This window comes from Harpia harpyja, chromosome 7, assembly GCF_026419915.1.
Source record: "Harpia harpyja isolate bHarHar1 chromosome 7, bHarHar1 primary haplotype, whole genome shotgun sequence".
Lineage (NCBI taxonomy): Eukaryota > Metazoa > Chordata > Aves > Accipitriformes > Accipitridae > Harpia > Harpia harpyja.
Genome location: NC_068946.1, coordinates 31486919 through 31513670, shown reverse-complemented (window position 1 = coordinate 31513670; position 26752 = coordinate 31486919). Strand labels below are relative to the sequence as shown.

Below are 26752 nucleotides of genomic sequence, written 5' to 3'. Positions count from 1 at the left end.
TTCTCCAGACATGCGAAGTACCGACTGTCACAGCAGACCGGAGGCGCTGCCCAGGGCTCTGGGGAGCAGGTACCCCTCCTGCCAAAGCAGACAGCTGACTGCAAGAAAGACTGCCACACCAGGTGGGAAGTCCACAGCTTTTAGAGGCTGAAGATTTTTAGGGCAAAACAATTGGCATGAAAATGAATAGGGAATGACTCTTCACAGTGTTCATTAAAAGCAAAACAAGGAGGACGAACATGAAATTAGTGGAAGTCACATGGCAGTTCTTCACACAATGTGCAGGATGTTGTGAAACCTAGAAATTTGTCTTGCTTCAAGAAATGCCTGAATAAATTCATAAGTAGAAAACCTCTGGGGTAGTATTAAATACAAAGATACCATGTCTGGCCCTGAGATACAAATCATGGGAAACTGGTAAGTACGCAAGAGAAACACCATCCTGTGCTTGCCTCATCCCAGGCATTTGCTTTCAGGAGCTGACAGAGAAAGGTCATTAGATTAGACAAACCTTTCATCTGAGGTGGCCAATCTTTTCTTATGTTCCTATGAAAGAAGAGGACAAGAGTTTTATTCATTTGTGGCCACAGAATTAAAGAGCCATTTTCCCAGATATAGGGGAAATGCATACCTATACATTCCTAGATGGCATTACAGCTACACTGCTGCTTACATACTCCAACTGCTGGCACGCAGACGTTAATTTCTCAGGCTAGCAATTGCAAAGATAGCACAAAAGAGGACTGAGTTCCTTCTAATGTACAATCAAGAGTTGACGAATTATAGACCAGTTACACTTTTGCAAATCAATCAAGGACAGCAGGATGGCACAATTTTCATGGAGATAAGAAATATTATATGTAAGGCTGGGACTATTAAAGAAACAGCTGAAACCAATTTTTGTGAAATTGTTTTGGTGTTTTCTAACCAGATCCGACCAGATTACAGCTGCTGCATGCAAATAAAACATTCTACAAGGCTTCAAAAGCTCAGGCTAAGCTCAACAAGAGGGAAAATAACTTCCTTACTATAAAGTAAGAATACTGAAAATGGAAAGTCTGATAGTACATATGGAACCACCTAATGCCATTTTTAGAATTATGTTTCACAAGAGAGACCACTGTAAAGCAATTTGCCCAAGGGCATACCATAAGTCAGTGCTAGAATGACAATACTTTTAATTAGTTTCTTATGAAGCCTGTAATAACATGTTGAAAGTCATAGGCTGACTTAACTTTCAGCAAAATGATTTGCTAAGCAGTTTTCAATACCCCGTCATGTAACCTATAGCTACAGAGAGGCTCAGCATCACTATTCCAGTGGGAAATACTTTTGATGGCAGGAACGGCTGTATGAACATTTCATTCTGCTTCAGGAAAGATAAGCAATTCACAGGAGATGCAAAATGCTATTTTCTAGAAGTATATGAAGCCTTGAAGTTATTATGAAGAACAGCTATGGAGAACTGAACAGACTGACAGAAGTTCAGAAAACACTTCACTAGGGACAAAGTCTTCCCATCCAGCCCAGAGGGCACGTCTCCAGTAATTGCCAGAAATGAGGCTTCACCAGCTGCCAACAAGAAAGGTTTCCTTATACGTGCTTCCGTAACAAGGCTCCAGTGCAGGTTTCACTTGAAGCAAACAAGATTTTTTTAATGAGCCATTTGATCAAAATAATTTAGTTGGTTTAAGGGAGTTTTGCCAAGAAAAGGACAGCTGAAGGTAAAAAACTTTATTCCTTATGTAATGTAATAACATGGTTTTCTCCAGAAAAAAAAAAAGCTTTTCTAGTCAATTCCTTATGTAGACAGTACCTAAGAATTATACTGTAACACAAATACACATCATAGCCCTCAGACTATTTTGTGGCAGGCTTTCTTTCTGCTGACAGATGAACCAAACAAAATTCTAATCCTCCTGAGCCTTTGTATTGTTATTGTTCTGGTATTCAATGCATTTAAGTGAAAATTCTATTAATATAGTATTAATAAAAAAGACAAAAGTAATATTAACATCACAGTTTCTAGTTACTGAAGTGTCTGAAAATTACCATCAGAACTGCAGAATTCTGGCTTCTAGGCTTTCTGTTGAAAACTTTATGCCATTCTGCTTCTCATTGAAGAATGTAGTATGGCTGCACAAAGGCATCCATGATCACAGCATTTTGTTGCATTATCAGTCTTCCTGTGAAGTCTGCTCGTGTTTGACCAGTAGAGATCTGGACTCCTTTCTCCAGGCCTGCTGCAACCCCTTGTGAATACCAATAAAAGAGGAAAACAGAGCACAAGCTCCAGAGCTATTTTTATGCTTCAGAATTTGCAGGAAAACCCAGAAGTCTCTTAGCAAGACCCACAGTACTACTGAATGCTTCATAATTAGTGTCTTTAATGGATCACTTATCCTCATAACTCCATTGGAGTTTTGTCAAACAGGGACAAAATTAATAAAAATCATTACAAGTATAATTTTTGATAACATGACTGAACAAAGCATGAAGGAAAGCAGCAATATGTGTTCTCAAATGCTGCATTAGATACAAATACTTGATGCCCTCACATCCAAAGGGCTCTGATTTCCTAGGAAATCAGTCAGACTGCTTCCACAAATTGCCAAACAGAACAGTAAAAAACCTTAACTCAGGCTGTAAAGCACTGCCTGTTGCCATCAGCCTGTGGAAGACTCAGGGCTCTGCATGTCTGTATTTAGACAACGAAAACATCTTAAGTCCTTACGCAGTTGCAGAGCCTGCCTTACAATAACCACTACAATGCTACCTTGGTGACTCTCTAATCCACTTGAAATAGTTCATCCAAGAGACATGAAGATTATCTAATGTATCTACTGGATGGATTTAACATAACCTGCGCATAACTGGGTACATAAAAACAGCAGGTCCCATACTGTGATTAGATTCAACACAGTTCTTGTAGAGCTAAACAGAGATTAGGCCCAAGACAGGAAGAAATGCATACAGGGTTCTGGTACCAACCAGATTGTTTTGCCCACAAGCATCTAAAATATTATGAAAGCTTTATTCTGTCTTATGACTCTTTGTATGGCTCAGTTTCCAGGACTGACTACCATTTCCAAATCTGATCAACTTTTTCAAGCTCAGAGGCAACTTCAGACTCTAGGCAGCTGACAAAAATATCTCCTAGAAAACAAAAAAAATTAAACTTAACTCAAGGGAGACTCTGACCTTTGTTTTGTTAGGGGGAGGTTCGTCATAACAACCTCTCCAGTTTTCTGACTTTTCAATGACTATTCACAAAAGGAGTTAAACAGTCATCTTTTTTATGTCTAGTGAATAGAGATATCTCAGAGAGGTGTTTGATCAACAGCACAGTCTACCACAGAAACTCTGTTCAGCCTATTGAAGCCTGTTTGCATCCAGTGGAAGGGTACAGAAGCCAGAACAGATCCTTAACCAATTTCTTTACAGTGCTCTGACCTGGATGAATTTAAGCTTCATAAAATAGACTTGGGGGGGGGTCTGCGTTTACTGAAATGCTCCCCTGGCAGAAATGGATAGAGGTCTGATGTTTAGAAACCCATGAAGTCAGAGATTCTTCCATTTAGTTTATTGAGCTTTTAGTTAAATGCTACAAACATTAAACAAATGACAGTCCAGGTTTGGAGACAAGAGCTCTTATTCAGGACTCTCTGTATTAATTAAGAGGATACAAGCACAGGAAATATGGGAAGAGCCAACAGGTTCAGATTCCTGCTGGCAATTGCGGGAAGAATCCAGATACCTTCCTCACTCTTACCATCATATAAGACAAGAACAAAATCCCAGTCCCCACAAAAGCCCCCCATGAAAATCTTCACTGAACCGTTCTATAGAGAAAATCTTCCTGATGCCAAATATGATAATGTGTTTATTTAGAATCATAAAATGGTTTGGGTTGGAAGGGACCTTAAAGATCATCAAGTTCCAACCCCCCTGCCATGGGCAGGGACACCTTCCACCAGACCAGGTTGCTCAAAGCCCCATCCAACCTGGCCTTGAACACTTCCAGGGATGGGGCATCCACAACCTCTCTGGGCAACCTGTTCCAGTGCCTCACCACCCTCACAGTAAAGAACTGCTCCCTTACATCTGATCTAAATCTACGCCCTTTCAGTTTAAAGCCATTACCCCTTGTCCTATCACTACATGCCCTTGGAAAAAGTCCCTCCCCAGCTTTCCTGCTATAAGATCTTCCTGAAGCCTTCTCTTCTCCAGGCTGAACAACCCCAACTCTCTCAGCCTGTCTTCATAGGAGAGGTGCTCCAGACCCCTGATCATCTTCACGGCCCTCCTCTGGACTCATTCCAGCAGGTCCTTCTTATGTCGGTGGCTCCAGAGCTGAACGCAGTACACCAGGTGGTGTCTCACAGAAGCAGAGCAGAGGGGTAGAATCACCTCCGTCAACCTGCTAGCCACACTTCTCGATGCGGCCCGGAATGCAACTGGCTTTCTGGACTGCGAGCACACACTGCTGGCTCACATTCAGTTTTCATCCACTAATACCCCCAAGTCCTTCTCCTCAGGGCTGCTCTCAATCCGCTCATTGCCCAGCCTGTATTTGTGCTTGGGCTTGCCTCAATCCACATGCAGAACCTTCTGCTTGGCCTTGTTTAACTTCATGAGATTCACACAAGCCCACCTCTCAAGGTCCCTCTGGATGGCATCCCTTCCCTCCAGTGTGTCAACCACACCACACAGCTTAGTATCATTGGCAAACTTGCTGACAGCGCACTCGATCCCCCTGTCTACATTGCCAAAGATGTTAAACAGCACTGATCCCAATACCAACCCCTGAGGAAGACCACTTGTCACTAGTCTCCACTTGGACACCAAGCTGTTGACTGCAACTCTGAGTGCAGCCATCCAGCCAATTCCTTATCCACGAAGTGATCCATCCATCAAATCCATGTCTCTCCAATTTAGAGACAAGGATGTTGTGTGGGACAGTATCAAATGCCTTGCACAAGTCCAGGTAGATGATGTCCTTTGCTCTTCCCTTATCCACCGACACTGTAACCCCATTGTAAAAGGCTACCAAATTTGTCAGGCACAATTTGCTCTTAGTGAAGCCATGTTAGCTGTCACCAATCACCTCCTTATTTTCCATGTGCCCTAGCATAGTTTCCAGAAGGATCTGCTCCATGATCTTGCCAGGCACAGAGGTGAGACTGACTGGCCTGTAGTTCCCCAGGTGTTCCTTTTTTTCCCTTTTTAAAAATGGGGGTTATGTCTCCCCTCTTCCAGTCAGGGGGTACTTCCCCAGATTGCCACAACTTCTCAAATATGATGGATAGTGGCTTAGCCACTTCATCTGCCAGTTCCCTCAGGACCCGTGGATCCATCTCATCAGGTCCCATGGACTTGTGCACCTTCAGGTTCCTTAGATGGTCTCAAACCTGATCTTCTCCTACAGTGGGCAGTTCATTTTCCCAGTCCCTGCCTTTGCCTTCTGTGACTTGGGTGGTGCAGCTGGAGCACTAGCTGGTGAAGACCGTGGCAAAAAAAGTCATTGAGTACCTCAGCCTTCTCCATGTCCCAGGTAACCAGGTCTCCCATTTCCTTCTGGGCAGGGCCAACATTTTCCCTAGTCTTCCTTTTAACACCAACATAGCTAAAGAAGCTTTTCTTGTTGCCCTTGACATCCCTGGCCAGATTTAATTCTATCAGGGCTTTGGCTTTCCTAACTTCATCCCTGGCTGCTCAGACAGTTTCTCTGTATTCTTCCCAGGCTACTTGTCCTTGCTGCCACTCTCTGTATGCTTCTTTTTTGTGTTTGAGTTTGTCCAGGAGCTCCTTGTTCATCCACACAGGCCTCCTGGCATTTTTGCCTGACTTTCTCTTTGTTAGGATGCATTGCTCCTGAGCTTGGAGGAGGTGATCCTTCAATATTAACCAGCCTTCCAGGCCCCTCTTCCCTGCAGGGCTGTATCCCATGGTACTCCCAGAAGAGTCCAAAGTCTGCTCTCCTCAAGTCCAGGGTAGCAAGCTTGCTGCACACCCTCCTCACTACCCTAAGGATCTTGAACTCCACTGTGAAATGGCAGAGTTACTTTGTTTCATGATAGCACCTAGAGCCCTCAAACAGGTGTCAAGGATTTAGTGTAGTATGTACCATAAACACATAGCAACAAAGTAGCCCCTGAGCCTAGGAAAATACACATTTATGTTTGGAAAAAATACATAGTTCACTAAAATATCACTGCAAGACACATCTTAGACATGTTTCCATACCTCAGAGATAAAGATGTCCCATTCGAATATTAACTGCCAGTCTCAAAACAGAGGTATTTATACAGATACGCTTTTGTTAAGTTTCAAGCACATTTATAGAGTTCTGTAATTAAAAAGAAATCTAGACTTTCAGCTTAACTTGAAAGCATGACTGAACATATGCAAGACAAAATCCATTCAAGCATTTGTCAATGCAGTCATTTGGTGCTGTTGGTTGCAAATCAGTGGTGTGAAGCTGCCTTGATAAAACCGATATTCTAGTGACAAATTGTTTTAAACTCCCCCAGCCACAGAGTTCAGTTACTGTGATTTATTTCAATTTAGATTTGTGTAGCAAGTACTTTTTGAGAACTGTGCCTAATAGACCATTAGAGTTTCCCAGATAGTTGTAGTGCTTCAGCACCTTCATCCTTCAAATGTCTTTGTTGTTTTCTGCCTTCTTTCAGTGAATTTGTCTCTTTCATTGGGATGCAAGTGACATACAGGCCACATGACACCTTTGAGGATTATGCCAATTTTAAATAATAGTTTTTGGAGTCTCACTGCCATGCAGATTTTCAGAGAACCAAGGCAGATTTTAGCAGGAGGTCATCACATACTGCAATACATGAAACAAGAAAATCTTTACCTAATTTGTTTCTTGTGTTCCTTTCTAGTGGACCCATCAAAATAATTTTCAGGTGACTTTTGTAAATTCCACACACTCAGAGCTAGGGTCATCATTTTCACAACAGAGATGCTTGCCTGTTCTGGATCACTCCCTTCCCTCATAGTTTTATTTACAGTTGATTACTTCCCTAAGATAAAGAAACCATCCTAACTGACTTTGAAATTGCTACCTGCCAGCGTGACTCTAAGCCCATCATGTAAAAACTCACAGAAAACAAATTAGCAGGTATAGCAAAATCCCTGTAAATCATTCATCACTATGGGAGACCCAGTACAGAACATATTTAAACCTTAACTAATATGGACCAAGACAAGCACATTAAATTGGGCAGTTTAGAATCACAGGGCTGCTCTTAGGAATGTAAGAAATAGAAATGTTGGAACATTAAAGAACCATATCTTCAAGCCCCCACAAACCAAACATACACCAGCTGAATCCTGGAAACTGGATGTATATAGTTCTTAATAAAACTATCCTCAGAGCACAGACAACGAAATGCAGTTCTTCCTTTCCCCTCCCAGGAGAGATCTCACTGCATTCAACCTACTGCTTTTCAGTAAGTCAAGCAGGATTCAATTCTAACTGGCTGTCCTAGACAATTCACTTCTTTCAGGCTAGCAGGACATCAGAGCCAGAGAGAACCAGGACACCAGTTCAAGTGACTGTGGAGCTGCTGCTGGTGTTTGTCAAGTCTCTCTGATGACAGACTAGATTTGTTTTGGCACCACATCTCAGAAGACTCTAAAGGGCATACAATAATCTAAACTACAGACTGTCAAACTCTTGTTAGGCTGAGTTTCTCACTAGTCCTGGAACAAGTATGACTCACCAGCAAACAGCACAAATACTTAAATGAATCTTCAGGACAGTAGTGGGAATGCATGCAGGGTACACAGTTCTTTTCAAGGGTTTGGGGTTTTAATCTTCCTACTCTATGTCTGTACAGATGAACTGGTGTCTTCATTTGCAAAATACATGTAAAAGTATATCACCAGCCTATTTTCCCAAAAAGTTACCAATTACACAACATAATACAGTAGTGATGGCTGCTACACAAAACCAATAAGGTATTCTACTATTGTTTGTATCAAACTGGAAATCTCTGAAATCAGTCTGTTCAACTGAGCCACTGATGTTGGGGAGACAAAACACATTGTGAGACAGAACATTTTTCTCTCATGGTAGTGGCTGTCAAGTCTAGTTCTGCACTTAAACAATGAATCGGCTGAAACATCCCTTACACCAAACGGAGAAAAGAAACTTGGCAGTGGGAAACAATCATTACATGTGGAAAATTCACTTAGACTCGTCATTAGTGCTGTGTTATTATCACCATGGTCAGAGATGTAAAAGAAAAACCTGAAAATTTGCCATGAAAAACAAAACCAGAAAAACTTTGAAATCTAATACTCCATTTCACATATTGCAAAATATAAACTTGGTTACAGCTTGGGAGTATTAAAAACTCTCAAATCTTAAATATTTTATTTGCTCTTAACTTCCTGAAAATAACTAAGAGTACATAAAAATGATGCTAGCCTCTACTTAATTCTAATTGAAAACATAATTCTTTGTTTCCTATTGACTCAAGACAGTAGTGCCCCCAAGTGACATTTCATTATACAATATAGTCTTGTAGCTTTGTAAAAAAACCCAACAGATTATTTTAATTGCTTCACACAATATTAAGAGGATAGACACTGGCAAACAAGAGTCAGACTCAAATGATACTGACATTTCTTTGCGAGGGCTTGGGGGGCAGGAAGAAGAAGAGTAATTTACATTTTCATTTTCTAAGCATTCTGAAGCTGCTAGTTGTTGGAAATTGTAACAGCAACATAAAGCTGAATTTACATCTTTTGCCAGCTACTCATCAGGCTTTTCTGCACAAACCACCTCAATACCCAGGTAGATCTTTTCTTATTTTGAGAAGGATTTCCCAGTTTTCACTTGCCCTCTTTCCTCACAACCACTTTTGCTGATATTACAATAAAAAAACTGTTTGGTAATCCTGCAAGACATTCCCCTGGAAGTGTGTGCTCTCTTGCTTCCCAGAGGTATATGATGCTTTCTAGGTTACCAGTGAGTGAAGAAACTTAAAAGCACAGATTTGGAAGTAACAGCACACAGATTGCCAGGCCTCATTAAATATAAGATCTATTACAGGACATGGTAATGGTTATGTTCTCATTTATTTTCCCATAAATTCTACATGTCAGAACCCATTAATATATTCTTGAAGAGTTCTAACATACAGGCTTATAATTATAACAGTGATATAAATGACTAGGAAAAATAAAGATGGCAATTAAAGTAGGGGCAACTTGCTGATTTTAGTATTTAGCAGTCACTGAATGGAAGCAAATGCCACAGCCTCAGTACTGGCATCAAATATTTACATTAATATGGTCATGTAATACACAATTCACAAGTACAGTTGTTTTGCTAGTTGAATGTATAATAATCAAATGTCATATTCATGATAAAGGCTGCATTTTAAACCAAATTCCCATTACTCGGACACATAGAGTACTAATAAAAAGTGCAGAAAAAAGAATATTCAGAGAAGGTCTCATTTTGTTTAATTTGCATTTGGCTACCCATTGTAGCATACACTGCCAGATTTGTATTGTATGCTAATAAATCAATACTCAACATCCAAGATTTTCAAGAATCAGAAGTAATTCAGAAGCAAACTAAAGGTTACTCAAGCTTAGATAACTTAAATTGTTTAAGTACTGGGACACTCCAGATGTCCAAAAAAGCAGCATCTGAAAATTGAGAGTTACTTTTAAAGTTGTTTAATTCAAACTAAATCACTATGCAGAATCAGTTACACAGACACCTTGCAGAAACAGAAATCTAAAGCTAATTATTTTTATGGAAAAAAGTTTTTAAAAGCTTTATACAGAAGAAGGAAGTTGTCTTTAATGTGGTGCTAGAATAGGTGATACTGCCAGAGATAGGACTTTCTTCCTTATTATTCAACACATGTTCAGAAGAAAACATCTAACCAAAAGATGATGCCAGATATACATACACACTGCAATGAGTATTGTTCTTGTAATTAATTTTTCAATAAAGTTACTAATAGTGTTGGTGTGAAGAGTAACTGCAGTTAGTTAGCAATTATAGAAGTTTTTTTAAAAGCTCACTCTACAGTACTATGTAGAACTGGGGAGCTGAGTCATCTGTATCATTAGTCTGTCAAACCATAAGCTTTCTTACCATTAGCCTAATTTATCCTCCACTCCTTTTATTTGTTGAATGTATTTTAAAGAATATTATAATCCAAACATGTCTCGTCTTTCAACTTGGATCCAAATGGCTAGGTCTTAATGAGACTCTGAAGCCTGAAGCTTAACAAGAAGTTAACAAGTAGCTCAAGAGCACATCAGATTAGAATATAATGTTGAAACAGATTTAGAAAAAGCACCAAAAGCAAACACTGGTACACAGCAAGCAAGCTGGTTCTTCAAGTGTAAGTAGGTGCTGCTAAGCAAAGCTGTGCTATGCTAAATAATCTAATAAAAATATAAAGAAATATTTGCTCATAATTGTTTCTATTGAAAGACATATCTGATAACCAACACAAAGTATAAAAATAATCAGTATTCCTTTTTACTCTCAACTTTAATGCACCCACTTATTAAGATGTCACTTGGCAAAGATTTTCCTACCTGGACTGCAAAAGGTTCCTTCACACTGAAACTTCAAAAAGTAATTCAATTTTGAATTAATCCCACTGCACAGAAAACCAGAGTATGATTCTGTTAACAGACATAATTCACATAAAGATTCATATTCTTATTCCCACAAAGCAATTGTTTCGAACTATGAAATGGTTATGCACAATGCTCAAAATGTATTGCTGTAAATATGTAACAAGTAAAGTTAATAATGTAATAGCAACTTCTAGTAGTACTCAAAAACACAATTACTATGGTTTCTATGGAAGATGAGTTTGATTTATGCAATATTTCACAGCCTTTATAAGCCACTGTTAGTTTAGCTTTATGATGCATTTCATTCACATCAAGCTATCTTGATTCTAAAAATCATCTCCATCTATTTAGATGAATCAATGCAACACAATTTTCCCCTTCTAATTGGCATTACTTAACACGCCTTTTGGTCACAGCACAGACATGTCAACGTGTATGTAATACACCAACTGTGGCTCTGCATGAAATATTAACTGCCTTTGAATCAACATAAAGAGCTTTCAGGGGCAAATTCTGCCTCTAACTACACTTCCCCAAAAATGAGATTTAATACTATTTTAATACAGAGAAGTGTATTTCCCTGTTACATGCTTGAAGGAGACTCCATTTCTCTCTCCTGGGCAGAGAGATTTACTGTTCTGTTACTCCCCAGCTTGCTGCCCTCTACCATTCGCTTCCCCAGTCATCTTTTGGCTTCACACACATTTTCCCTCCACACTCAGCTGTATGCATCTGCCTCTAACAGCACCATTTCCTATTTTCCCCTGCTTTCTTTAATTCAAGTCCCCTCCTTGCAGCTCCCTCTATTCTTCTGCCTTTGAGCTCACTTTACTCTCCAAATTTCACTTTGTATACACGCCTAGTGCCCTCTTTGTCCTTTGATGGGTATTTGCAAGTCTCCCATATTTTAGGATAGCATAAAGTTGCATATGCATAATCTCCTCTAAAATAAAATTTCCTTTGCCTATGCTACAGTCATTTAACTCATGAAGAGCACTAAGAGAAGGTGGTGATTTTTAAAGTCTGCAAGCTTAGGAGTGTCTCTGATAGTTTTCCCCCCTGAACTTCTTCTTACAGGTAAGTTTTAAAAAATAACAAAAGTCTTCCTATTAAGATCTACATGAGAAAAGTCTACATAAGATTTAGAGACCATGAAGTTGAAGTTTCAGCCACAAGATCTCCCACGTTTACAGAACAGATACATGTTTTATGTTGAAAACAACAAAAATGTACATTTTATGTTAAGCACTTGTAGAAAACCATAATTAACACAAGTGCTGTGCCATTTACTTATTTGGATAAAATATCTTTAGAAGGGTCTACTGAGTTACAAAAGAAATTAAAAAAAATACAAAAGTAAAGGTAATCTTACTTTTTCATCATCATCAGAAAAAGGGGCACCTCCAGGAGTCTTATTTATTGCTTGGGCAACACCAATAATCTCTCCATCACTGTTTCTTATAGGCATGCACAAGAGTGACTTTGTCTTGTATCCAGTCAGTTTGTCAATCTCATCATTAAAGCGGCGATCCTTCAAAAGAAAATAAGGAAGCATTAACATGCATGTCATACATCTAAGCTTTCTTCAGGCAGCAAAGCACTTCATTTTCTCAATGTCTTATATAGTATTTTCAGTAGTGTTATGTTGTTGCTTCTCTATTACCCTATTCTTTATTAGCTGCTTTTCCTCAGTTATGATACTACGAAAAATAGTTTTCTCAGAGGATCAGTACGAGGTTTACCATTACAGAATTGTATTCACTAAAGTCCCACATTTATACCTCAATTAGAAGAAAGACCTACCTAAACAATCACTACCAAAGCAGCTACCAGGAGAAGATGGAAAATTAAGACAAATTAAACATATGAGGAACATAAATAAGAGAAGAGGAAAAAATGAGATAGACTGCATAACACACTTTGTGCTTTGTCAAGGCCCAAACTCCTTACATCCACAGCTCAGCACCATGACTGTGCCTTCTTTATTGGCTCTGGGGCCACTGTAAGTAGAGGGTCCTTCCACAGCTCCATGACAGCAACATAGGCCTTGGCACTGGCCATACCTGGTCAGGACCACCTTGCCCTGGCTTTGACAGGTTTCAACACAGATAAGGAAACTATCAGTGGCTAAAGCTGTCACATGGTTCCTGCCCACTACATGTTTACAGGCAGTTTTCAGTTTCTTCAATCTTAACAGACACCAATTGCTTCACTGTCTCACTATATTGCTGCCAATAAACTTTCCTAACAGTGAAGCCGTGGGTAACTACATGTCCCTTGCAGGCACTGGTGAGGGCCCCAGATCCTCTGTGCACACACCATAGCTCCTCCAAAGTGTACACTAATGAAAGAGCTGTTTGCAGTTCACCAGACTTATGTTTTCAAAGAGTGGGTGAAACATGCAAATGTTGGGGTTTGTATGAAAGGATAACAAGCTGCAAAGAGTGCTGTGCCACCTTAATTGAGAAAGTGCCACACAGATCTGGTACATACTAATTTCTAGACTATCCCTGGCTGTGAAGTCACCATGTTTACCCCTGCGTGGAGCAAGGGTGTCCATTAGCCATATACAGCATGGACAGTTGCAGAATTAGAACTTTAATGTAAAATAAGGAGCATATCAGCATGACACTATATTCATCCTAAGTCTTTATCTGTTTTTCAGAAGTTTATGCCAGCTCAATTTGATCAGTGATTGAGGTGTGCTTACATTCAAGTTGCTCTACTGATCTGTACTTACTCTTCACTGCCTGGTATCTGCACCAAACGAGCACTTCTGAATTTTCTTGTGCATCATAAGTTACAAGCTATACCACCTTGTAACTAGTACATGAGAAATACCAGGAAGAATCAATTTCAGATGGAAATGCTATATAAAGTTATGACACTTTAAATTTGCGTTTGTCAACCTGCTATACTTATACTACGTAAACTATGAAACAATAAAAGACTTTATGGAGAGTGTCTCACAATACTAACATCCAACTAAATCATCGTGGAGCAGGCTGAAAATGTATGGGCAAGTATCTGGGTAGTCTGAAAGTTCCTGAAATATAGTATACATCAACTAGAGTATTTTTTCATTAATCTGTAGTGATCTAAGGGGCAAATTTAACAACACAATTCTCATTAGTGTTAACAGTGCAACTGAATCCCCACAATAAATGTTTACCCTTATGCTTTACATGTCAAAAAGCAATCATTTATTCAAGAAATTTGCAAGTTTCTTGTAGTTTTGTCTATTTTCAAATTTTGCTAGCCAAGAATTGTATCTAATATCATCATCAGCAAGTTTTTTTAATTGTTGTTACATAAAATTTTTTAGGCATGATTTCATATGCTTTTGTATCCACTTTCATTTAGTTTTTTTGAACAGTGTTAATGCATAATTAACTGTGAAGACTTATCTGTTTTAATTAATCCTTACATAAAATCTCTAAATCATGATTGAATAAGCTTGCAGTGTAATCCTAGTGCATGCTTTGTGATCAATTTCTCCAAAAAAAACCCAAACAGAAGACATAATGTGAGCATAAGACCCATCTTACAATAGAATGACAGAAATAATCTCTTGCAACCAAATAATAAAAATGTTTATAACATATGTTGAAGAGTAAAGATACTTCAAAGAGCATCTTGTTATTAGTAACAGCAGCAAGTATTTTGTTATTTTAAATTTTTTCTAAGGTAATGGATGTGCTTAAGGTTACACATACTTATTTAGGGATGTACGTAAGAAATAAATGCTTGCATCACACTCAAAGATGACTTCATTTTTCAACACAAAATCCAAATCTTTTATTAAAACTAGAATTGCTTCATACTTCTTTTTGTCATTCCTATTGTATGTGGGGTCACAGTGCTGCACATAGAGTATATTTCTATCCCCAAAACTATTCAGGTACTAAAGTCTTTGTAGTAGTACTACTATTCCCAATGCATCAAAAAAATTTACTTAAGTTGCACTTAGTTCTTCTTCAGATTTGAAACCTGGTTTAGGGGCAACTGACATAACACATGTTACACTAAAGCACTAGAAGTAGTTTCTCATGTCTTCATGAAAATCCAGGAGCTTTAATATTTGTAGGAATTTCAGAATGGAATATATTGTAAAAGATGGTAAATGACCATCTTCAAAAACCTAATTAGTAGTGAAAAAAATACACATAGGGTGACAATATTACATCTTGAGATCAAGTTAAATTTGACCACCATTTAAAAAATAGTGCCATCACTTTATAGAACATTTCTACTGAATGACACCCAGCAAAGACTGGTATCTAGTGTTAGTAATGTGATCATACATACACACTTATGCTAGTCCATGCTGCCACTTCACATCCTTATTCTGTAGACACTCACGGTTTCTCTGTCAAGTAGATGGAGACTCTTTTTGGCCCCACTTCCATCTGTTGCGCTTTAAAATTTAGTACATCAGACTGGTTATGCAGCCAGTATTCCAATGGGGTACAAATGCTTTATCAAAGAAATACAATAAAACCGCAGCTCCTCTTGGAAAATTAAGTACAGGAATGGCCCTATTTAAAAAAAAAAAAGCTCCTCCACATGCCAGTATATTTCTCAGCATATAGCTTAGCTAAAGACATGACTCAAGGAGTATATTGTTTTGATTTGCAGTTTCTTTAACCTTCCTCTGCAAGATACACACCACTAGTTACATCTGGAGAAAGATTACTGTATATACAAACAGAAGTGTATTAAAAATATCTTTTCATACAACTTTCTATGCTTGCCAGAATAGTAAGAGGAGCTTATATTATTTTTGATCATTAAACAGTCTTAAGTTTTTCTTAAATACATTAACATTAGTAGTAAGCAAACAGCTGAGAGCAAAATTCAAGTCTTAACAGAAAAATTACTTTCTATATAGAGTGACAAAAACTAAAGAGAACCGAACCAAATATGGGTCATTTGTTTACATGGCAGTGTGTGGAAATCCATTCTCTGGAACAGTACAACTCAAACTGCAGATCACAAAGTGACTCAAAGTTCAGAAAAGGTAGTGCTAACAGCATCTTTGTTCATCTTGCTAGAGAATAGTCTTCAACAGCACTTCTATCAGCCAGGAAAGGAAATACTGCTGTTTGCTGGCAGCAGCTCCACTCCTCCAGGGTGAAGTTAGCCTTTATGCTACAGACAATAGTTACAGCCAGTTCTGACTCCCCTAACATGAGGGAAATAAGCTCTTCCACAAAAATAAGCAAAAGTTTTGTTTCCAAAAGTTTAGACAATACTGGCTGTGAAATAACGTCCATATTTATCTTGGGTGATGAAAACAGTCCATACAGTCCTTAATCTAAGATAAGATTTGATTGTGATGAAGAAGAGATAATTCATTAGATCTTCACTGATTCTAAAAACTGACATGTTTTTTTTTCCTGGCAATTTTATTTCTATTTTTATTTCCCTGTTGTGAATTGCAGAAGCTATAGAAATAGACTCATCTAGTCACCTCAAGAGACATGATTTAGAAATGCTCTGCACTCACTCATCATAAAGATTAACATATACATTTGGCTATTTTATTACTTGCTGCAGTTTTTCATACCTTTCAACCACAAGAAATTAATACCAACTGTGATAGTCATATAGAGTTTATAGAGCTCTTCTGCCACAGAGTATCAAGCTCTTAGAACAAAGAAAATAGCATAATAAAAAAAGAACCATTTTAATTCTATAACTTCATGTCGTGGTTTCAGCCCAGCCGCTAACAAAGGACCACGCAGCCGCTCGCTCACTCCTCCTGACCCCCTCCGGTGGGATAGGGAGGAGAATCGGAGGAGAGAAAAGGAAAAAAAAAAAAAACAAAAAAAAACCACCACGGAACCTCGAGGGTTGAGATAAGGGCAGTTTACTGGAACAACAACAAAAAAAAGAGAAGTTACAACAACAACAACGGTACTAATAAAAGAGTATACAAAAGGAGCGATGCACAGTGCAACTGCTCACCACCCAGAGCCCGACGCTCCGCCACTTCCCCCACCGAAAGTCGGGAGAGTTCCCCCCAGCCCGCTCCCCATTTATATACTGAGGATGATGTCACATGGTATGGAATAGCTCCTTGGCTAGTTCAGGTCAGCTGCCCTGGCTATGCCCCCCCACCTCCCAGGTTCCTGTAAAAATTAACTCTATTCCAGCTGAACCCAGGACATTATCCACCCCTTATTCTATACCATCTACATCATGCCCAGATCTTACATTTTCCAATTTCCATTTCCAACCACTACCACTTTCCTTGTCTTATATATGTGTATATGGACACCCCACCCCACCCCCACCCCAAATAGTATTCCCTTAGTCAATGGGCTATCCCTCTAATGTGTCCATCAATTTTATTTAGTCCATGACTATGGGGCTCCATCTGTTGTAACAGTCCTTCAGGATAGGAGAGATGGTGTGAGGTGTTGGGTTGTTGTATGCTGCCTCTGGAACTTGCAGCCAGTACATTTGGTGCAACCCACGCCCTTGGTGTGCAGGTTGAAGAGGCTGATCTCAAGGAAATTGCTGGGCACCAGTTCAAGTTCTATCACTGTTGTACTTGGCTCAGTTTCAAAGTCCATCCTTCAGTCATTTGGGTAATTCTTACAGTAATACCCTTGATATGGCATATAGACACTATAGATACAATGACATACATTGGCAGGTTATTTAGCAGTTAAATATCATACAGCCTAATTCACTGGCTATTCTCTCCCAAAATCAAATCTCCCTGAGGTACGCATCAAACTTCCCCATCCTTCTGCATCACCCACCAGGTATACCCAGGTCCTTGAGCAAAAACAACCCCTTGGATGGGTTTGTCTCTGCTTGAGGGAGGACTAACCCAGACTGTCTTTCCTAACATACTCCTCATGTGCCCTACAGGTACTTTATCCCCTTCGACAGTATGTGGAAGTCTTGGTTGGGTGGGGCCAGCCCAATTGGCAGATCCTCTAGTATTAACTAACCAGGTGGCTTTTGTTAAATGTGTATCCCAATGTTTGAAAGTTCCTCCCCCCCCCCGTTGCTCTCAATGTAGTTTTCAGCAGTCCATTGTATCATTCGATTTTTCCGGAGGCCGGTGCATGATAAGGGATGTGATATACCCACACAATGCCATGCTCTTTGGCCCAGGTGTCTATGAGGTTGTTTCGGAAGTGAGTCCTGTTGTCTGACTCAATTCTTTCTAGGGTGCCGTGTCGCCATAAAACTTTCTCTTCAAGGCCCAGGATAGTGTTCTGGGCAGTGGCATGGGACACAGGGTATGTTTCCAGCCATCCAGTGGTTGCTTCCACCATTGTAAGCACATGGCACTTGCCTTGGCGGGTTCGTGGGAGTGTGATATAGTCAGTCTGCCAGGCCTCCCCCTGTTTAGATTTCAGCCATTGCCCTTTGTACAACAGGGGGTTTAGCCACTTGGCTCGCTTAATTGCAGCACATGTTTCACATTCATGGATAACCTGTGCAATAGTGCCCATGGTCAAGTCCACCCCTCGATCACGAGCCCATCTATATGTTGCATCTCTTCCCTGATGGCCTGAGGTATCATGGGCCCACTGAGCCATAAATAGCTCGCCTCTATGTTGCCAGTCCAGGTCCACCTGAGACACTTCAATCTTGGTGGCCTGATCTGCCTGCTAGTTGTTTTGATGTTCTTCAGTGGCCTGACTCTTGGATACATGAGCATCTACATGACATACTTTTACCACTAGCTTCTCTATCCGAACAGCAATATCTTGCCACAGCGCGGCAGCCCAGATGGGTTTACCTCTGCGCTGCCAGTTGCTCTTCTTCCATTGCTGTAGCCACCCCCATAGGGCATTTGCCACCATCCATGAGTCAGTATAGAGATAAAGCACTGGCCACTTCTCTCTTTCAGCAATGTCTAACGCTAGCTGGATGGCTTTCACCTCTGCAAACTGACTCGATTCACCTTCTCCTTCAGCACTTTCCGAGACTTGTCATACAGGACTCCACACAGCAGCCTTCCACCTCCGATGTTTTCCCACAATGCGACAGGACCCATCAGTGAACAGGGCATATTGCCTCTCATTTTCTGGTAGTTTATTATCCAGCGGGGCCTCTTCAGCCCGTGTCACCTCCTCCTCTGGCGACATTCCAAAATCTTTGCCTTCTGGCCAGTCCGTGATCACTTCCACAATTCCTGGGCGACTGGGGTTTCCTATGCGAGCTCGTTGTGTGATCAGTGCGGCCCACTTACTCCACGTGGCATCAGTTGCATGATGTGTAGAGGAGACTTTCCCTTTGAACATCCAGCCCAGCACTGGCAGTAGGGGTGCTAAGAGGAGCTGTGTTTCAGTACCAACCACTTCTGAGGCAGCTCGAACTCCTTCATATGCTGCCAATATCTCTTCTTCAGTTGGAGTATAGCGGGCCTCGGATCCTCTGTATCCCCGACTCCAAAACTCCAGGGGTCAGCCTCGGGTCTCCCCAGGTGCTTTCTGCCAGAGGCTCCAGGTAGGGCCATTCTCCCCAGCTGCACTATAGAGCACATTTTTAACATCTTGTCCTGCCCAGACTGGCCCAAGGGCTACTGCATGAACAATCTCCCGCTTAATTTGTTCAAAGGCTTGTCATTGCTTGGGCCCCCATTTAAAATCATTCTTCCAGTTAACTTGTAGAGAGGACTTACAATTTGACTGTAATTTGGAATATGCATTCTCCAAAAACCCACAACACCCAAGAAAGCCTGTGTTTCCTTTTTATTAGTTGGTGGAGACATAGCTGCTATTTTTGTTGATCACATCCATAGGGATCTGACGATGCCCGTCTTGCCATTTTACTCCTAAGAACTGGATCTCCTGTGCAGGTCCCTTGACCTTACTTTCTTTTATGGCAAAACCCGCCTTCAAAAGGATTTGGATTATTTTCTTCCCTTTCTCAAAAACATCTTCTGCTGTGTTGCCCCATACAATGATGTCATCAATGTACTGCAGGTGTTTTGGAGCTTCACCTTTTTCCAGTGCAGCCTGGATCAGTCCATGGCAAATAGTGGGGCTGTGTTTCCACCCCCGGGGCAGTCGATTCCAGGTGTACTGGACGCCCCTCCAAGTGAAAGCAAACTGTGGCCTGCACTCCGCTGCCAAAGGAATGGAGAAAAATGCATTAGCAATGTCAATTGTGGCATACCACTTAGCTGCCTTTGATTCCAGTTCATATTGAAGATCTAACATATCTGGCACAGCAGCGCTCAGTGGTGGCATGACTTCATTCAGCCCACGATAATCTACTGTTAGTCTCCATTCCCCACTAGATTTCCGCACGGGCCATATGGGACTATTAAAAGGTGAGTGAGTCTTGCTGATCACTCCTTGGCTCTCCAATTGGCAAATCAGCTTATGGATGGGGATCAGGGAGTCTCGGCTGGTGTGATATTGCCACCGGTGCACCATCGTGGTAGCAACTGGCACCTGTTGTTTTTCAACCTTCAGCAACCCCACAACCAAAGGGTCTTGAGAGAGACCAGGCAGGGTAGACAGCTGTTCAATCTCCTCCGTCTCCAATGCAGCTATACCAAAGGCCCAACGGTACCCTTTTGGGTCCTTGAAATACCCCCTCCTGAGATAATCTGTACCGAGGATGCACAGGGCCTCTGGGCCAGTCACAGTGGGGTGTTTATGCCACTCATTCCCGGTTAGACTCATTTCAGCTTCCAATATGGTTAGCTCTTGGGATCCCCCTGTCACACCAGAGATACAGATGGGTTCTGCCCCTTTATAACTTGATGGCATTAGGGTGCATTGTGCACCAGTGTCTACTAGAGCCTTATATTCCTGTGGGTCTGATGTGCCAGGCCATCAAATCCACACTGTCCAGTAGACTCGGTTGTCCCTTTCCTCCACTTGGCTGGAGGCAGGGCCCCTCTAATCCTGGTTAGAGTATCCATTACTCACTTTTCACACACATGAATCAGAAGTTCCTTCAAGAGGATCAGAAATGAGATCAGCCCTTCTACTGCGTCTGGGGGACTGCTCACGGGAAACTGGAGCAGCAGCTTTCCAAGAAGAATCCTCTTTTCTGATTGCTTTTTCTCTCAACTCCCGTACCCGTGCATCCAGGACTGAGGTAGGTTGTCCATCCCACTTCCTCATGTCCTCTCCATGGTCACACAGGTAAAACCACAGGTTAGCCCATCGTGTATACTTTCTGTCTCATCTCTCCTGGGCAGAGGAATGCTTACTCCTAATAGCTGTGATGCGGGCCTGTACAGGTGGGGAGGAGGACATATCCACTTTGAATTGCTGGAACTCTCGGGACAATTCCTCTACAGCTGAGACACAGACCCGTAGGGAAGAAGAGAGACTTCCTTCGTATTGCCGGAGTTGGACAGCCAATTCGTCCACTGTTTGTCCATAGCCTTCTTTCCAGGACATTACTGCCAGTGAGTTGGCATAGGTTGGTGGTGCACTTCGTAGAAACTTCCGCCACATCAGTTGTGTGCATGGGACTTCATCTGGATCTGTGGGTGACTGCGCATTTTCTGGATCATTATAAATCACCTCCAGCACAGCTAATTCCCTCAGGTACTGGATACCTCTCTCCACGGTGGTCCACTTGCCTTGGTGACGTGTAACTTCATCCTTGAAGGGGTATCTTTCCTTTACACCTAACAGAAGTCACCTCCAGAGGCTGAGGACTTGTGTTTTTCTCCCAATCGCCTTGTCGATGCCCCCTTCCCTAGACAGAGATCCCAAACTGCTTGGCTTCCTTACCCTCTAATTCCACACTACTAGCCCCATTATCCCAGCATCGGAGCAGCCAGGTAACAATGTGCTCACCTGGGTGGCGGCTATAATCTTTTCGCATATCACGCAACTCACTCAGGGATAGAGATTGGGTGATTATTTCAGGTTCTGCCTCTTCCTCCTGTTCTCGTGATGACCCTGGTTCATCTTCATCTCTCACTAAGCAAACTGATTTCTTTGTGTGTTTCTTTTTCTGTACAGGGGCGACTGATACTGGCACAGGTTTGTTCTCTGGTTTAGCTGCGGTGCCTGTCACCGGGGTTGGGGTAGCCACAGTGCCTGTCACCGGGGTTGGGGTAGCCACAGTGCCTGTTGCCCTGTTTTCCCTCTTTTCCCCCTGAGGGTGCTGCCTAGTATCAAGCAGTGTTTGGTAGATACTGGCCAGGGCCCAGCACAGTGCAGTGAGTTGCGTGTCTCTGGAATAGCCACAGCATTTTCCTTTCAAATATTCTACCACTTCATGAGGGTTCTGTAGTTGTTCGGGAGTGAACTTCCAAGCCACTGGAGGTGAGAAGTTCTCTAGATACCTGCCCATATCCTCCCACATGCTGTGCCACCCATGAATATCCAGCTTTGGGGCAGATCTCTGGGTGGTACTCTTAAAGAGCCTTTTTGTAGCCCTAAACAAGACCTGAAACATATTCAGGAGGCATAGCACTAACAGCACACTGGCTTGCGCATCCCAAGGATATTCAAAATTCTCAAAAGCTGTTGTAATTAGTCGGAAGGAGAGAAGGGAGGCGAACAGACGGGGGGAAGTATCCCCCCCCAACTTCCCCATGGAGTGAGTGTAATTACCAATAAAATCCGATAGAAGGTGCCCGAAGTATGGAAATGATATCACTGCCTCATACAGATACCAGCTTAACCTCATGACCAGTGATGTAATCATTTCACAAGTTGACATTGCCCAGTACAGCAAAATGATAATCCCAATCACTCTCCCAGAGGTGAGAAACGTAACTACAGGCAATACATAGAGCATATCAGAACATACAAAACGCCACCAGGTAAACAAATGAACCAACACTGTGACTAACATCTATTTATCTAATAAAAGAAATGTGTATGACAAATGTGTTTCAACACGTTCTGGCCAGATCTGTCGTTATCTCAACCCTTTTTGCCCCACGTTGGGCGCCCCACGTTGGACTGTCGTGGTTTCAGCCCAACCACTAACAAAGGACCACGCAGCTGCTCGCTCACTCCTCCTGACCCCCTCCGGTGGGATAGGGAGGAGACGGAGGAGAGAAAAGGAAAAAAAAAAAAAAAAACAAAAAACACAGAACCTCGAGGGTTGAGATAAGGGCAGTTTACTGGAACAACAACAAAAAAAAGAGAAGTTACAACAACAACAACGGTACTAATAAAAGAGTATACAAAAGGAGCGATGCACAGTGCAACTGCTCACCACCCAGAGCCCGACGCTCCGCCACTTCCCCCACCGAAAGTCGGGAGAGTTCCCCCCAGCCCGCTCCCCATTTATATACTGAGGATGATGTCACATGGTATGGAATAGCTCCTTGGCTAGTTCAGGTCAGCTGCCCTGGCTATGCCCCCCCACCTCCCAGGTTCCTGTAAAAATTAACTCTATCCCAGCTGAAGCCAGGACACTTCATTAGGAGTTGTTCTTCCTTAGACCTATTTCTGCCTCTGGAGTATATTAAACAGTCCTTGCTTCCATAAAGACCAGATTACTAATATGCAGTCTTTGATAGGGCTTTGATGAGATTCCCTTGAATTATTTGTGCCCAACTTCCTTAGGAGAACGAAAACCCCCATGATGAATGGTTTTTAATAATGGCATCATGGACCCAGACCTGTCTGATTCTGTGATCTTTCCACATGCTTCTAAATACTTTTATATCAGCTTCAATAGAAGCTGAACTGTTCTACACTGTGGAGAACGCTGCCTAGAAAGGGATGGTTCTTCTACAACAGAAAAAAGTAAGATGCAGTGCAATTATCACATGGTAGGCTCCACCAGTTAATAAATTAGACTATTTCTTCAACTACATCTTGGTAACATCTGAACTACTATTTAGAATTAGCTACTGCTGCTGAAATATTGATAAATCTTTTGTGTTACTGAAGAGACAGTCCCTACTCTACTGATTTTGTTCAAAGCAAAACAAAGTACATGGGGAAACACTGAAATAGCATGCCTTGACTAGTAATATTGTTGTTGATTTACATCCTGTGGGCCTTATAAAAGTAGCAAGCCTTCAAGGCAGAGTTCAACTGAAAAAGGACAGCCGTCAGACAGCAAAAGCAAGCTGCAATTCATTTATCTGAATACACTCAATTAAGAGAGGTACATTGTTGTAAGACAAAACAGAGGTCTGGGATAAAAATTAGGAAGATGTATTCATGTTTATCTGAAAGTTTCTTTTGTTTAGGTAGCAAGGTTCACTGTAGTGGGTATTTTAATCCCATTGTAATTTACATTCTTGTGGCATATGTAGTCGTTGCCTTTTCAACAGGCCTCAAGATTAATACACAAAGTGCTGTTGGACCTGCAGTGTGTGGCAGCACACAGGACAGGGGCTTGTGAACCTGTCTGAATTCGATATATACAGGACAGCTGCCAGTGTTCGGAACAGATTTAATGATGAGCTATCAATCCTGTGTTCCTTAATGGACGCTATGGAGAACCAGAGCCACAGGCAGGATTAGCAATCTGGAAAGTGTTTTTTAAAGTACAACTCATTGCTGCTATAATCACTTCTTTCAAGCAGATTTTGGAAGTTTCCAGTTCATATCTCTTGCTGGGACCTCTACACTAGGAGAAAGAAAGCACAGGGATCCTGGAGCAATCAGACAGTTAAGACCCAGAAGCATGCCGTTCAACGGAGATGCAACAACATGCTTTGTTTTTCCTGCCATCTGATATCAGATTATCCACTTACACTAGAGAACTGAACTACCTTTTGCAGAAGGGTATTACATCTCTGGAGCAGAGACTAAAGGTACAGTAAGCACAGTATAGGGAAGTTAATACATTTAATTGGAAAAAGGAGGCATTTTTGAGGAAAACCTCAACAAGAACTTGGTAAAAATTGAAAGTCATCAAGATGTGAAGTGGAACTCTACCCCTAACCTTTTGTGGAAAAGCAGGCAGGAACTTTATTTTGGTGGCATTTGGGAAAGTGATGAGGAAAGATACATAAGAGAACAAAATACTGTTCCTGGTAACATTAGTATTGTTGAACCATGCAATATACACATAAGAAAACTGAATGACTGGGTGACTTGCTTTATGTCCCAAACCTCTTTTATCCCCACACCCCTCTTCTTTCATTACATCCTATTATGACAATAATTATGTGGCAGGTTCTAACAGAGAGGTTTTACTGGATTTAACAACATCAATAAAAACCTCAATGCCCAAGTGTGAGCTGTGATGGCTGAGAAGCTTGTACAAAATTTACGTCTACCTCTCCACACAGGTTAGTAACCTTGAGCAAGGAGGCCTGTTTAACAGCTGATAACAAAGCTGTTAAATCAGAGAGAAGCCCTTTGTCAGACCGCAAACATTGAGATACAAACTGTATTATCCCATGTTAGAACATCCTGCAGCACAACAGTGTCCTCATCCGCACCGTGCTCCCGGGTAGTAAGGAGTATCAATGTTGATGATACCAATGCAGCACTTGGTTTTAAGTTTCTCTTACAATCAAGACTTACATTCAGAAACTAGGGACAGACCAAGATACAATATGTATACTTTTGAGAGAGAGACTTCACCATAATTGCACTCACAGTACTTTCATGCAAGAACACTCAAGAATTACAAGTAAAGTCTTCCACTGACTGTTTAAAACATTACTAAAACCAAGTATAGTTGGTTTTACTGCTTTGGTTCTATATAATGAGATTTCTAGATGCCAGAGACATTCAAAACGTGAAGACTGAGGCACTTTTAGCTGGAATTTCAGAACTGCCAACAAGGAACAGTTGTTCTGTAGGATAAACCTTATCCTTGTCTCAAGTTATTTATTGACTTTAAATTCTTCTTTGGGGAAATGTTACCCTGTAAAATGTGATATGATAATCAAGTAAAGACACAGAGGAGAGCAGGCCTGATTCATTAATCCAAGTACTGGTATTTCAGCTGCCTGCACAGTGACACTGCAGTCCCAGTTCTTTTGGGACATAGTTCAAGCTTGTCAATAAATGAGACCAGACAAACACCTTCATGCTTTTTTTCTATACAAGACCAGAACAAGGTACAAACAAGTTTTTTCCTAGGGTTCTGGAATCATATAATGTTATCAGAATCCCAACTCCCATTTAAAAAAATTAAATTTCTAGTTCCTGTAACTGTGAAGATAACATCAAAAGTGCGATCTGAAAGTAATCAGGAACATAAGGATCAGAAATGCTAGAACCTGGAACAGCATTTGTGAGCAGCATGAATTCTTATCAGTGAGCTGGTATATTCAAATTCACTTTTCTAGATCCCCTACCTTCATCACATTAGATGAAAACTCAAAATATTGACAATGCTTACAAGCTCTGATCCCATAAGATAATTAGTATCTTGATGTACCTCAAGCTTCAGGCAATTTGAATCAGGACCTAACCAAATAATGCCTATCTCCTGTATGTCAAGTCCTCCAGATTGACCTCTGTATTCATAAAATTACTCTGTAAATCTGACTATGAGAGGTATACAGATATTGGGCAAGGATTTAAAGTCAAATCAGCTGCATGGCACACAAGAAAAAAAATTCATTGGGGCCCAATCCTCTTTTCTTTGATATCAATAGCAAACTGACCATGGATCTGAGGTCACTAAATAACAATCATTGATAAAGATTAAACCTGAACAGCTACACATAGAGGAGGCCTACAGAAAATAATCCATGCTGACCAGGAAGAAGAGGTAAAACCTCACTAAAAAGTCACTATTTCTATTATTTACTAAAAGAATGTACACATTTCCAACTAAAAAAAAAAATCTCTTCTCAAAAAATTCTAAAGACATGCGCTATTCCACAGCATAGTGCATGCATAGAAGGTCTCTGAAACTCCCATGAAACAGTCAAAACAAGTATTTTCTTCTTGTTTTATCTTACTTAAATCTACATTTCTTCTTTTCAAGACATTTGAAGTAATAGAATAGGTTATGTTAGAAATGAAAAAAGTTTTAACTTCCAAGCAAAGTTTCACCAACTGGTTTCAGTGTTGATTTTTGGTTTAAGTGGTTCACACATAGTTAGTAAAGGTACAGGTTTTGTAGTTTCAGGTTTGTTTGTTTGTTTTTTAAACATAGGATAGCTCTTTGAACTTGGAAAAAAAGTATGTCCTTTTATATCCTTATCAAAGCTAGTACAATTTAT

General features: G+C 41.0%; 1 protein-coding gene across 4 annotated transcripts in view; it reads right to left on the bottom strand.

The window, feature by feature from the left end:
* PDE11A (phosphodiesterase 11A) overlaps positions 1 to 26752 on the bottom strand; it is a 164855-nt gene that overhangs the window by 121513 nt on the left and 16590 nt on the right. For all 4 annotated transcript variants that reach the window (XM_052792292.1, XM_052792289.1, XM_052792288.1 and 1 more), the window contains exon 2: positions 12014 to 12172. In XM_052792292.1, the coding sequence (XP_052648252.1) occupies positions 12014 to 12172 (159 nt within the window). The remainder of the gene's footprint in view (positions 1 to 12013; positions 12173 to 26752) is intronic.